At 43.3% G+C, this 14,812-nt stretch overlaps 1 protein-coding gene across 8 annotated transcripts in view; it reads right to left on the minus strand.

Annotated features, from left to right (window-relative positions):
- OXR1 (oxidation resistance 1) overlaps positions 1-14,812 on the minus strand; it is a 236,097-nt gene that overhangs the window by 103,606 nt on the left and 117,679 nt on the right. For all 8 annotated transcript variants that reach the window (XM_083516645.1, XM_083516641.1, XM_083516644.1 and 5 more), the window contains one exon: positions 893-1,092. In XM_083516645.1, coding sequence (XP_083372771.1) covers positions 893-1,092 — 200 coding nt within the window. The remainder of the gene's footprint in view (positions 1-892; positions 1,093-14,812) is intronic.

Raw genomic sequence — 14,812 nt, forward strand, 5'->3', positions numbered from 1 at the left:
TTCCATAAAAAGAGGTCAGGAAAGAACCATGAAGAGGATCAGAACCAGACAAACACCATTTTAAGCCAGCAACCACTACCCTGAGACAAGAGAGAGACACACATTGCTTGTTCTGTTTTTTTGTAATCACTACTGCTCCCTTTACAATACGATCATCTTTATTGTCATTGTCCCATAGAGAACAACGAAATTGAAAAAATCTACATCAGACATTCAAAAACCAGCAAGCCTGCTATCCCAGCTATCCCAGCCTGGTTAGCCCCCTAAATACTCTGATACCCCATAATTAAATACAATATACTCCCATAGATACTACCTTACACTGCGTTTAAAACCAAAATCGCATTTGAATAGAAACTGTTTCCTAGTTTTATAACCCTGTACCTTCTTCCAGAAGGCAGAAGCTGAAAGAGATCATTTCTGGGGTGCGCACTATCCTGCACTATCTCTGCAGCTTTCTTATGGCACCTGGAAGCATAGATTTGATCTAAGGTGGGAAGAGTGCACCCAATTATTCTCTCCGCAGTCTTTACAACCCTGGACAGCACTGGAATGTATTGCTAAGGAACAGCAAGGAGAACAACAACAGTAACAACGGTGGCGATAGGAAGTCATAGACCACAGAACTGAATGTTTTTTAAAACAACAACACAAAACTAAAAGCAATGACAAGGCACTCCTATATCTCTTACTGAAGTGACCTGCATAAGGGCAAACTCTTAATGCCCACAGCAGATGAGAAAACAACCTGCACCGAACAACAGAAAACCCAGCAGCTCTGATTCACCCAATCAATGAACATGTGATTGATTGTTCCACAGCAAGAGCTTTCCTTCACTGAAGGAGATTACACGTTTTTAAGGGGAAATATGGTGTATGTGTTTTGGCTCACCAATGGTGTAGTATCTCTTCAGCTCGCCCCTCCGCGGGTTGCGCCGTTGCGTATTCGCAGTGTTGTTCTGCTCCTCCTCGGGTGTAGCTGTGTTTGTGACAGGCGGCGGCTTAGGTGGTTGCATTGCATGTTGAGCGGCAGGTGCCAGAGGTTCATAACTTGATGCAGAAATATCGATAGACTGTGACTTTTTCTTTAGCCTGGAAACAAATGGCAATAGCATGCTATTAACATCTTCGTTGTACAAAGCTGATGGAGGAAATATAGCTAATTCCAATTTGGTTTTTTCAAAGAGGCACACACACATACACACACACACACACACACACACACACACACCGCAGCAGAAACTAGTTAACAAGATCTGGATTAGTTGTGTGTGTTTTTTAATGAAGGCAATCCCCATCAAGTCAGTGGGGATATGTCAGTCAATGAACCGCATTGTATTTTAACTGCAAAGGTTCCAGTGGCTTTTTTCTCCTTAGCAGAATTTATTGGTTTTGGATCAACTCTCTGAGGAAAAAAAGGCTCCGCAATGCTAAGATTGTGGTGTGTTTTAGAGCGAAAACAAAACCCCACCGTCAAAATACATTTTGAAAGTAGGAGTATCAAACAGCCAGCAGTTTAGTTGCTGAAAAGAAAAAAGGATTTAAAACATTTATTGTGAAAAGAAAACCATCTCTCAGGAGACAGGAACAGTATATACCACTCTGAAATATGAGGTTGCTGTAAAATTGTCAGAGAACCCAGCGCCCGTAGAGATGTGAAATTAAAAAAACAACAACACTTTATACAATTTTATTTGCAGAACTAAGAGAGTTTCTCTATTCTCCTAAATGTATGAAGGCTTTGATACACATGGAGCGTATGAGAGAGAATATCTTCAATTGAAGATGTTTGTGTTCTGTTTGCAATGAAGCGCATACAGCACATGAGCTACTATTGGTCTCCTCCCCCAAATTTCTGGTTGTGCATGCTCATTTTTCAATACAGTAATTCTGCATTCATGGAATAAGCAATCCTAAATAAGTAAATGCACGGAGAAAACACGATTTTTGTATCTTTAAAAAGGGACACATGAAACTGTGCTCTCTGGAGTCCTCAAACTTTATTTTAATGATAGCTTTGATATTCAACATCATTTCACTTATTTACTTTTATAGATTTGTAGACCTTTTCAATTGCTGCATTTCCCCAAGACAGCAGCTTCACCACCATCATCATAACCAATGACGTTAACTCCCAGAACCTTTGGCTTCAAATTGGAATACGTGAGCTTTCCAAAGCGCCCTTCAGAGTAACTGAGAAATTACCTCGGAGGGGGGGGTGTCGAGAAATTACCTCAGCTAATTTTTCCAAGCCTGTTCAAGGGCTTGTAAAATTCACCCCGCCCTGCTCTGAGGAAACAGGAGCTTTCCTTCTATGCTATACAGTGGTACCTTGGTTTGCAACCACTTTGGATTACAACCGTTTTGGATTACAACCACATCAAACTCGGAAGTACGTGTCCCCTTTTTTTATTACAACCCCCTTTTTATTACAACCAATTTTTTTGGGGGGGAGGCCCCATTGGCGAAAGCATGCCTTGGGTTACAACCTGTTTTGGTTTACAACCGGACCTCCTTTGGTTTACAACCGGACCTCCGGAACGGATTATGGTTGTAAACCAAGGTACCACTCTACTGACTGACTGACTTTCTCCATTATTTTGCATGGGGAACAGGTAAAAGATGCTGCAAGAGCGAGGGGGGGTGGAGAGAGAGAGGAAAATAGACATTGCAACCCCCTGTAGAAGACCCGTATGGGAAGTCTTTTCCTCCTACGAATGTCCACCCCCTGCCACAGTGATTACTTTGCATGGGGGTTGATAAAAGTTGTTGTAGGTCTCCCATGAGAGATGTACTTCCCCTAAAGGTAAAGGGACCCCTGACAATTAAGTCCAGTCACAAACGACTCTGGGGTTGCGACGCTCATCTCTCTTTACAGGCTGAGGGAGCTGATGTTTGTCCGCTCCGCAGAAAGTTTTTCTGGGTCATGTGGCCAGCATGACTAAGCCGCTTCTGGCGCAAGGGAACACCGACAACAGAGCAGCGCATGGAAATGCCATTTACCTTCCTGCCGGAGTGGTACCTATTAATCTACTTGCACTTTTTGGCGTGCTTTCGAACTGCTAGGTTGGCAGGAGCTGGGACTGAGCGATGGGAGCTCACCCCATCGCGGGGATTCGAACCGCCAACCTTTTGATTGGCAAGCCCAAGGCTCAGTGGTTTATACCACCGCACCATTCGCATCCCTGTGTACTTCCCCTACCCTGGTCCAAATCCCCAACGCTGGTCCAAATTGAATATAATGAGTGACATAGCTCCAGTACATTCAATAGGGAGGAACTGAGCCAGTAATTTTTATCCTGCTTGGTTTTTAATCCAATAGGGAAATAATTCCAGAACTTGCCTCTTCTTTAAGGTGGGTTTTAATGAGTCCCTGAAGTTCTTTTCTGGGACTTGACATCTCTAGTTTCAAATAAATTGTGTTCATCAGCACATCTTAGATTTCTTAAATGTCACTCATGGATTATGATGCTAAGCTCCACCATTCTACACCTTAAACATTAAAGCCTTCAAAAGCACACCGAGGAGAAAAGAAATATTTGGCAAATAAACTCTTAACACCAAAAAAACACACCACCCCTCTGGTGGCTTTTCAATTTTCACATTCAGCTACTGCTTTTGTACAAGGACTGAATCAAGTAAATTAATTTTCCCTTTCTTGACATTGTTGTTCACTTGCAAAGATTAAGTGCATTAAAGTTGTTCTCTTGGTTGTCTAGGAGAGGAAGCAAACATGGTAGATTAAATTATTTGATTGCCTCCACAGTAATAAACAAGTCCACTGTTTGATACTTCTGTGCTAAAAAGCCTCCATTGAAGTAATTTTGTGCATGTGTCACAGATAAACTTGCCACCTTCCCCATGTGCACTGAATCCTTTGGAAAAAGAGCAACATAATAGAGATACATGATAAACAAATACAGAAGTGAAGGGGTGGAAAAGGAGAGTCAGAAAGGATAAGCCAAGATCAGAAAAGTGGCTTAGAGCAATCAAAATCTCAGCCGAGAAAGTAGTTTCAGTTCAGATTTCAGAAACTATTGGCATCAATAAAATGAAGTTTGCTGATGGCCACGATGTCAGGGGCAAAAGGGCGTCGTTGTCCAACAACATTTGGAGGGAACCACAATGGGTAGTCAATATGGTGCCCTCTAGATGTTGTTATGAACAGGTTGGACACAGAGGAATGGTGGGAGAACCAGCTGGTGAAGAAGGCTCAGAGACTGGGAGGAGGAGCTGGAATCTGAAGGGGATAACAAGGCTTCGTGTAGGGTTACCAGATGTCCCCGTTTCCCAGGGACAGTCTCCGGATTTGCAAATAAGTCCCCAGACAAATTCCATCCCCAGAATGTCCCCAGATTTCATCTAATGAAAGCCTCCCTTCCCAGCTGAGGGATCCCCACCCCCTCCTGCTTGCACACAAGTAGGAATGGGATTGGGGCTGCTCCGATGGGAAGGGAGGCATTGCGCTGCCTGAGAGATCCCTGCCCCCTCCTGCTTGCACGCAAGAAGGCTCAGAGACTGGGAGGAGGTACTGGAAGCTAAAGGGGATAGCAAGGCTTCGTGAGCAGGGAGAGTCTGTGGCAGAGAAGTTCAGGATCAGAGGCAGAAGCTGAGGTGAATGAGAGGAGGAAAGCCCAGAGGCAGAGATGAGTCAGGCTGGTGACAAGTCACATGAGTCATTCCCCTGCTATGACAACCTCCCCTTCCCCCCACTCCCGGTACCAGAAGAGGCAAGCGACAGGAGGAGCAAAGACAAGGGGATTGCAGGTGCAGTCTCCAATTGCCTGGAAAAAGCCCCAGAGAGGAGGAGACCTAAATGGCTGTGGGGAGGAGGGGACCTTTAGTTTCATGGAGTAACTGGTTTCATGGAGTAAGATCTACAGGGAATGAGCTGCTGTGCTCATTAGGCCTGACACTCAGCCAAATGTGTGAAGATCGTGTTTCTGCTAATAAAGTGTTAATGCCAATTTTGAACTATGTAATTTATTGCCCAGCCCACTCTACAACAGATGTTTTGGACCATCATCCTTGGCAATTAGCCATGTTGGCTGCGGATGATGGGATTTGCAGCTCCACCCTGGCTGCCCCAAAGATATCAAGGCTATTTGGGTAAATTGTAAGCCCAAGTCAATAACATATGCATCCTTGGATTATGGAAACAAGCCCAAAACAAATGTTTTCCTATCTTCAAGAGTTCCATCTTGCTCTTCGTTTTTAAAGCGGTTGCACATCTTTATTTGATACAAAGAAACAGCATAAAATAAGAATAAGAGTGGAATGAGCAATTAGTTGTGACTCCTGCTGGCCAGCCCTATCATAGCTAAGGAGGTGTTTGTTGAAGAGAATGAATATTTAGCAAGGATTCCTGCGGAGCTTATAAAGCGGTTAGCTTGCTTGGCTGAATACAACCTACCCTTCCATGACTCATCATTGAAACACACAGTACGTGTAGAATGCAAGCTTCTTAACTTCCTCAGTAACAACGCATAACATTCTTTAAAGCAGCATCCTTGATGAAACCTGAGGTAAAAGTTTGTGCCATGGAGAAAACTGATTGTTTTGAAATAGCCATTGCCAATATTGGCCAGTGAATTACCTTGGAGCCAAACTAATATTCACCACAGATAGCCTTCATACCCTGGGTGATAAAACTCTTGAGGCCTTTGCTGCTGCTTCTCCTTGCTATCACTGTAGGTTTGCTTAGCTCTCCAAGCAGGCAAACAGGGACAGGAGGAAGGCCTCCCTCCTGAGCCTTCAGGTTGTGATAGACCAGTAACTCAAAGAAACAACCCCAAAGCAGCCTTAAACTTCGTTAAGGGAAAAGGTACTGCAGAATGTCACAATTGCAGCACTTTCTCTCTTTGGCATCCGGCCTTGGGCTTCCAGGCTAAGCTAATGCAAATTTAGGGAAAGCGCACGAATTATGAAAACCTATTCTTCCAAACAGAAAGTATGCTTTTCTTCAAATGTCACACATCAGCAATATTATGCCGCTTTGATGGTCTACCCAAGCAATTTCATTTCCCTTCTCACCCTTCATTTTCTCCTAAGCTTCATGAAAGCCTCTCTCTCTTTTTGCCTTCCAACTTCCTATACAAATAAAATTCCCTCTTCACTCTTAAACCTCCTTGGAGCAGCCTTTAAAATCCTTTGTTGTAACTCATTTTTCTGTTCCACGTGGCACCCCATTATCAAAGCAACTTTCTTTTGATGATGCGACCATCCGAGGACATCACAGAATGACATATGGAAGCCCTAGATAATGGATTACAATCAATGAATGACGTCCCCTCCCTAGATATATATGCTAGCGTCGGTCTTGCTCATCTCTGCCAACTGATGAAGTGGGAAGGACCAAAGGCTGGATTAAACAAAACGCTGCTATCAGCTAATTCTTCAAACCAGCTTGATAGCCTAGCAGGCAAGGGGAGTTGTGTCTTCCTCAGCTTACAAATAGGATGGATGGCCCATCACTCACTGTGCTCTATGAAGAGTCCTCTGTAGTAAATCAAATCACTGTTACTATTATTATAACACTGGGGAGCAGATAGACGTATCTCTCTCTCTCTCTCTCTCTCTCTCTCACACACACACACACACACACACACACACACACACACACGCACCACATTTGCTACTTCTCTATAACTCAGCAGCTCGGAAAAGCTTAGGTGCATAAAATGTTCAGTTATTTTTGAAGCTGTCATCTGAGCTTATTACTTTAAAGTTGCAATAAGGAAAGGGGGTTCATGTGAGCATCATTGATAAAACCTGAGGAAATAATTGGTGCCAATTATATCTGTGGTATACAAATGTAATAAATAACTACTACTACTACTACTACTACTACTACTACTACTACTACAGTGGTACCTTGGGTTACTTATGCTTCAGGTTACAGACTCCGCTAACCCAGAAATAGTGCTTCAGGTTAAGAACTTTGCTTCAGGATGAGAACAGAAATCGTGCTCCAGCAGAATGGCAGCAGCAGGAGGCCCCATTAGCTAAAGTGGTGCTTCAGGTTAAGAACAGACCTCTGGAACAAATTAAGTACTTAACCCGAGGTACCACTGTACTATTACTGCTACTACTACTATTACCGCTACTACTACTTTTATTACCCTGTCAAAGGTGAGATGGGAAGCTGCATCTTGAATGCATACAAATCTTACTGAAGACAAAATACATTAGAAAAATGTGAGGGTTGTTAAAATTATTAAAATGTGGAGCAATTAACATTTGGTTATATGTTTGTATATATTCATATAATGTTTTTCTTTTCCTTTTACACAGTTGTGTAATATAATTTGCTTTATAATTGGAAAAAATTCAATGAAGTATCAATTTTTAAAAAACACCATTTGGTCCTGACAGAAATAGTGCACAGTTATTAAACTATGGAATTTCTACCACAGAATGTGGTGTAACAGATGCTAGAATACATAGGCCTTTGACCTGACCAGCAAGGATCTTCTTAAATTCCTCCAACTTTCCCTACTTCCACATCTCTAAATTAGGCTAATGATCTATTTCAGTGTTTCCCAAACTTGGGAAACTCCAGCTGTTTTCAGACTACAATTCCCCGTCACCCCAAAGTAGCAGAACCAGTGGTCAGGGATGATGGGAATTGTAATCCGATAACAGCTGGAGTTTCCCAAGTTTGGGAAACGCTGGTCTATTTCATAGGAGGATCTGCAAGAACAACAAATGACCATAAAGTTCCGTGTGCCCTAAAAAGTCTAGCAATCAAGATGTGTTGCATAATGAGACTTATCTAATAATTCTGAAAGTGTTTGCTTTGTATTCCTATGCAAATTCCTCATTTTGAGATACTTGCTCACATCGAAGCAACATTATTGCCTTTGAAACCAGAAAGGTTAGTCCCAGAACTTTGTGAGTGCCTTTACAAATAAGAAGATTAGCTAATGTTTGCTTCTTTTGGTGCTAGTGGCTTTTATTCAGGCTCTCAATCTCAGCGTGGCAGGCTTGCATTTCATCCACACAGAATCATATATCTCATCTGTAATATTCATCTTTTAAGTACAGATGTTGCTCTAAGAAACAGCAAGCTGAAAACCCCTGGAGACTCAAGACTCTCCCAGGTTGTGGGTGAATACTGCCTTCTTACACGGAGCTGAAAGGCAGCATTTTATCCATATTTCACCCTCCTCATAACTGATTTTCCAGTTTGTCAATCACTGCTGGTTAGTCTGCCATGCGGTCCCTGTGAAAAAGGAGTGGATCAATGACTCCCATCAACTTCCTTGCCGCTGCTCACACATTTTCCCCTTCATCTGCAAAATCCATCCTCAATACAACTCCAGAGGCTAAAAATGTAAAGTGCCTTTTACAGGTCTAACAAAACATAAAAGCAGTCCAGAAAAAGACTGAAGGGTTTTTTTGAAAAAAGTTTTCAATGTCAGGGAAAGGGAAGGGAAGATTGCTTTTTGGCTCATACACATTGTGGCCTTCAAGCTCTCTTATTCACCAGCAGCTGAAGGTTAAATCTCCCGTGACATTTAAAACTTTGTGATGAAATTATGCAACACCTGGGGACCTGCCATATCACTGCCCAAATGCAGCTAGCATCTTCCTTCTTCACACACCCCTAGCCAGGGATGCTGGTTCCTCTAAAAAGTGTGTGAATGGGATTCCAAGCCATTCCCATGATGCCTTTCCTTAGAGTCATCTCTGCAAAGCCCCTCTCACCTCTTCCATCCCAACTCTGCCATAATAGCTAAATGGATTGTCTATTTTTAGAGACAGCATATCCATGAATAAAGGTAAAGGGACCCCTGACAATTAAGTCCAGTCGCAAACGACTCTAGAGTTGCGGCGCTCATCTCGCTTTACTGGCTGAGGGAGCCAACGTTTGTCCACAGACAGTTTTTCCAGGTCATGTAATAATAATAATAATAATAATAATAATAATAATAATAATAATACCCCGCCCATCTGGCTGAGTTTCCCCAGCCACTCTGGGTGGTTCCCAATTGAGTGTTAAAAACAATACAGCATTAAATATTAAAAACCTCCCTAAACAGGGCTGCCTTCATATGTCTTTTAAAGATAGGATAGCTGCTTATTTCCTTCACATCTGAAGGGAGAGTGTTCCACAGGGTGGGCGCCACTACTGAGAAGGCCCTCTGTTTGGTTCCCTGTAACCTCACTTCTCGCAATGAGGGAACTGCCAGAAGGCCCTCGGCGCTGGATCTCAGTGTCCGGGCTGAATGATGGGGGTGGAGATGCTCCTTCAGGTATACAGGACGGAGGCCGTCATGTGGCCATCATGACTAAGCATGACTAAGCCACTTCTGGCAAAACCAGAGCAGCACACGGAAACACAATTTACCTTCCCACTGGAGCAGTACCTATTTATCTAATTGCACTTTGACGTGCTTTCAAACTGCTAGGTTGGCAGGAGCAGGGACCGAACAGGAGCAGGAACCGCCAGAAGGCCCTTGGCACTGGACCTCAGTGTCCAGACAGAACGATGGGGGTGGAGATGCTCCTTCAGGTATACTGGGCCGAGGCTGTTTAGGGCTTTAAAGTACCTCCTGCATGCAGAGAATGCAGTTGCAGTCCTTCCTCAACTCATTTCATGCTACATCCAAGGTTGTTGTATTTAAAGTATTATCTACATATGTGCCATTTGCTCATGTCTCCTGGTGTGATGGGGGAAAGGCAGTTAAATGAACAAATATTATTCCCCTCCTATTAAATTAGGCATACATTATGAAATTACAAGCTGCTGGAAATCTCCATTTCATGCTATTTAGAGAAGGCACTTTCATATACCAAATAAGGCAGCCTTGGGTAGAGGCAATTCACTTAGCAGTCTGCCACCTAGGCACTGACGTCACTCATTACTCATCGCCTGGCTTTCATAACCAAGGTTCATCTCCATCACTCTAGATTTTTTTTTTATGGCTCTCCTGAACTTTAGAATCTGATGTGCAGCAAAATGTATTGCCGGATCTGTGTCTCTCCTTAAATCAGAACCATAATCCAAGATGTCATGAACAGGTTGGTTCCTGGAAAAATACAATGGACAAAAAAGGGTCTCGGGTTTTTCAGCAGCAGCAATATATATTGCCATTTGAAATCTATCTCACTGAAAATAGCCTTCTCCTGTAGATCACTACCTGAGGGTCTCTGCTGTCTCAAAACCCTGAAGTGACGATGAATTAGGTTTACTCTAGTTCTCTGTAATGCACGGGGCGGAGGGAGTTAAATTATTGAAATGAGTTTACAAGGAGTTCACTTTGTGAAGACTCTTTGGAAACTGTACTTGATCCAGCAGCAAAGATAGACCTACTTCAGTCATTTTATCTTTCACACATCATACAAATACTGTTATGTGAGGCCTTCCCATATTCTCCTGCCACTATTTCTACAGCGCCCCCCCCCCCAAGTGCTGAGGGCTTCAGCTTCTGTAGCAGAGAGACTACCATTACTCCAACAGGCTCCTCATGCAATTTAGAACCCATATTTTCCAGATTCTAAGCAGGGAGCTTACTTGAGTAGCGAAAGGTCCCTCCAATGGAATTCCAGCTCCCAATTCAGGGAGGGGCCGGCAGAAATGTAGATGGGAGGTGCAGGAAGGAGAGGGCAGGGTTAACAGCCTTGCCCCTGTTCTCCCCATGCATTACAGCAATTCCTTGCAAGGAGGGGGAGAAGAATGACTGGAATAGAGCCAATGTCAGAGGAAACCACAGGACCATATGAAACCATCTCTGCACCAGTTACTAATATGTTTCTGGGTGCAAGTCAAAGTGTTGCTAATTGCATTTAAAGTCCGAAGTGGCCTGGGTCCAGGATACCAGAGGAAACTGCCTATCTGCTCATTAAAAACTGGGTGGAGAGGACCTTTTCTCCTCTCGTCTATGGGAGAAGAGTTGGTTTGACATGAGGTAGGGCCTTCACAATAGCTGCTCCAATGCTATGGAACACTTTACCCCCACAAAGATTGGGTGATCCCTTTGCTGGTTGTCTTCTGCCAGATGGTAAAGACTTTTGAAACAAGAAATCCTGCAGGCTTTTGGTTTGCCAGGTACATGTTCAGATAAGTGCCACTGCCACTTTTTCAAACACCTCCAGCCCTAGTCTTAGCTTTACCATGGTGTGACCACAATGATGTTCAAATGCTCCTATGACTGTTCCTCTCTCTCGCTCATACACACACAACCATGTGCTGGCCATTCCCCCATCTAGAAAACCCATCCAAAAGTGACATGCAAATTGCTTCCAACTGGGACTGAAATTTTTAGCCAATTAATTTGTTAAATCAATCAAAATATGCTTTGTTTAAAAATATTGCTAATTTTTAACAAGTGTTACACTGTGGAATGGTCATGCTCAGGGTTCAACCCAGCCAATGGTTTTTATATTTCTCCAAATCTTGACCTTCTGCCAAGACTGCTGGTACTTCCTTCTTGTAGTGTGGATGGGGTCGTTTTGGGAAAACAAGGCACTTTCCAACGCTTGGGAAATATGTTTGTTTGTAGAATACAAAGAATATATATAGGCACTCTGGCATGCTAGAGGGAATACTTCTTCTGTGATTGCACTTATGTGGCATATGAACTGACCCAGCCCCTGCAAGCATCTGAGACCCTTCTTCATGTGCCTCCTCCTTGAGAGGTCCAGAGGGTGGCAACATGAGAACGAGCCTTTTCTGCAGTGGCTTCCCATCTGTGGAATGCTCTCCCCAGGGAGGTTTGCCTTCGTTACATATCTTTAGGCACCAGGCAAAAGCATTCATTTTCTCCTAGGCCTTTGACTAAAGAATCCATGGCCTTTTATACTGTGCAGAGGGATTATCATTTTGTTTGTTCCTACGTTGTGCATTTTTGTGTTTTTATATTGCAAACTGCCCTGTGATCCTCAGATGATGGAGACAAGAAAAGTGCCACATTTTCAAGATAGTTCTTCCTTCCTTTTGCATCTCGGGACACTTCTGCCTCAGCTTTATTGGACTTCACAGTTAGTAAACAGCTGTTTTCACATCTCCAGGAAATGTAGGGCAGCCTGAATCTTTCTCTCTTTCCCCCCTCATTGCAGTCTTTCAGACCTTGAAGGTCAAGTCTGAAAGGGATGCACTAAACCTCTAATTTCCCCAAGGTGGACCGTCTTTGAGGGGGGGGGGGATGAAGAACCACTTATATTGACATAAAACAAAAATAGCCAAGGTGAACGCAGCAATCCAGACCCTGCCAATAATCATGCCAGAGGTGGCTAAGAAAGAAGAGGAGAAGGGACTTGTTCACGTTCCATAATCACTTACAGCCCAACCAGGTGAGCCAACGGGCTTGTTTTAGTTAGAAAATACCTATGACATGTATAGTTGTCATTTCTTGCTTAAGATCATGTGTATGTGGCAACAGTTTGTGAATAAATAATTTCTTTCTTTTTAAAGAAGGGAACCTATGAATATGGTGAAATATTGGAAAGGGCAGAATAATCCTAATGAGTGTGCATAAGAGTAGAGATGGAGATTTGCACAGAGAAGGAGATGCCAAGCCTGTCACCATCACTTCCCTCCTGCCTTGGCTGGTGCAATGGAAATTCTGGTCAATGGAAATTCTGGTCAAGCCATCCCTTTGCATCCCCTTCCTCAGGTTTGCAGTACAAGAAGAGGATTACACCTGGGATAGATAAGCTGTTGTAAACTAGAAGTGCAATTCATTTGAGGATGCTGCACAGCATGACTTGCATAATATATATTTTTTGAGAGTGGGGGCAGGCCCAGGCTCCTTGTTTGTCATATGCCTGAGCAAGCTGAAGCAAACAGAGAATGAAGAGCACTGAACTGGCTTCCAGAACATTGCATTATTCTGGACAGTGGCATTTGCTGCAATTATACAAACACTAACTTGCCTCTTGATTTGAAACAGCCCGGCTGACATGACAAATTCATTTGTAACACCACAGTGCCAAAGTGCGTAGGAAAGACCTCAAGCCACCGACTTTACAGGGCTATTTAATTAACACAAATTGATTTGTGATCTCAGGACATGGAGGCTGATTTAACATAAATTGGTTTGTGATATGGAAGGAAAACTGGATAGCTGCTGCAGTTTCCTAATGAAAGTCAAAAAGATATTTCAGTGTGATTTAAGTACAATGCGAAGAAGAGGATGTGCTCTGTGTGTTTGTGTGTGTGTGTGTGTGTTAGTTCTACAGTGATTATTCTTATGAAACTGCTGCCTGTTAACTGAAGTAAACCCTTCAGCTGCAAGATATTTTGTCTTCAGGGAGCATTATAATTATAATTCTTTCCCTAGTTCCAAACCCTGTAGGCTGGGCAGTGTATGTGCAATTCTGTATTTAAACCACTTGAATGCTGCTTTCCCCCAAATATAAGAGAGATATAGAAAGGCAGGGAACCCCATGGGTTGTGTGGTGGCGTCATCGGGACACACATATAGGAAGATGGAACAGATCAAATCTAGCACAGCACCCCAAAAATGCTCTGTTCCTCCTTACCGTCTTCGTAATTATATGGGAGAACTTGTAGGATAGAATGCTAGCCCATATTCTTTCTTATTCTTAGAATCTTATGAGTTGGAAGAGACTCTGACAATCATCTTGTCCAGCCTTTCTCAACCTGTGGTTCCCCAGATGTTGTTGAACTACAGCTCCCATCACCCCTAGCTAGCAAGGCCAGAGCTCAAGGATGATGGGAGTTGTAGTCCAACAACATCTGGGGACCCACAGGTTGAGAATCACTGATAGTCCATGGGTAAGCAAACTAAGGCCCGGGGGCGGATCCGGCCCAATCACCTTCTCAATCTGGTCCGCAGACAGTCTGGGAATCAGCGTGTTTTTACATGAGTAGAATGTGCCCTTTTATTTAGAATGCACCTCTGGGTTATTTGTGGGGCATAGGAATTCGTTCATTTCCCCCCCAAAAATATAGTCTGGTCCCCCACAAGGTCTGAGGGACAGTGGACCAGCCCCCAGCTGAAAAAGGTTTGCCGACCCCTGAATTCTAGTCCAACCCCCTGCAATGTAGTAATAGGCTGCTGTCGCTTATGGGGATCAAACTTGCAGCCTTGGCATAATCAGCACCACACGCTAATCAACTGAGCTAATAATTGAGGATGGAGTGCACCTGCCTGCAACAAGGACAACATGAGAGACTTTATCCTGGCTGGGTGATCCCTGTACTATCCCCTGCATGTTAATGGAAATTACTGGATGGGAAATTATTTTCTTTTTATCGGGATAATGAAACATCTTCTCCTCTAAAACTGTGATCATGCAAATCCGTCAACGGCACAGAGAAGAGAACACAAAGCCACCTTGCTCCATGGCAACAGAGAGTTACTGCTGACGCCACTGAGATTCATTGGTAAATGAGGCCACCTTAATTCACATTTCTTTGCAAATCAGTGTGTTTCAGCCCACAGTAATTAAAACCTGAGATAGGCAGTGGGAAGAAGAGTGCAAATGACCCTTGATCACCTGACTAAGTCAATCAATAAGAAGAGCAGAATGCCAACGCCCACATGGAAAACAATATACAATTATGGCCACCTCCAAACCAATGTTTTATTGCAGCTGTATCCTGCAATATGTTCTTGGCTTAATACAGGGCTTTTTTTTCAGCTGGAACTCACCGTCATTCAAGGTACGGTAAGTTCCAGCACCTCTGTTTCTAGAAAAATAGCACTAGAGCAATATAAAGTGCATTCGTAGTAGATGTATCCCGATTTAGTTTGTTCTGCAATGCTTCCTCGATGCTACTCATGATTGCTGTCTGGAGGGGCTATAACACAACAACAGAACTAGAATATTTGTGGTGCAA

This window comes from Podarcis liolepis (assembly GCF_965112155.1).
Source record: "Podarcis liolepis genome assembly, chromosome: 8".
NCBI lineage: Eukaryota > Metazoa > Chordata > Lepidosauria > Squamata > Lacertidae > Podarcis > Podarcis liolepis.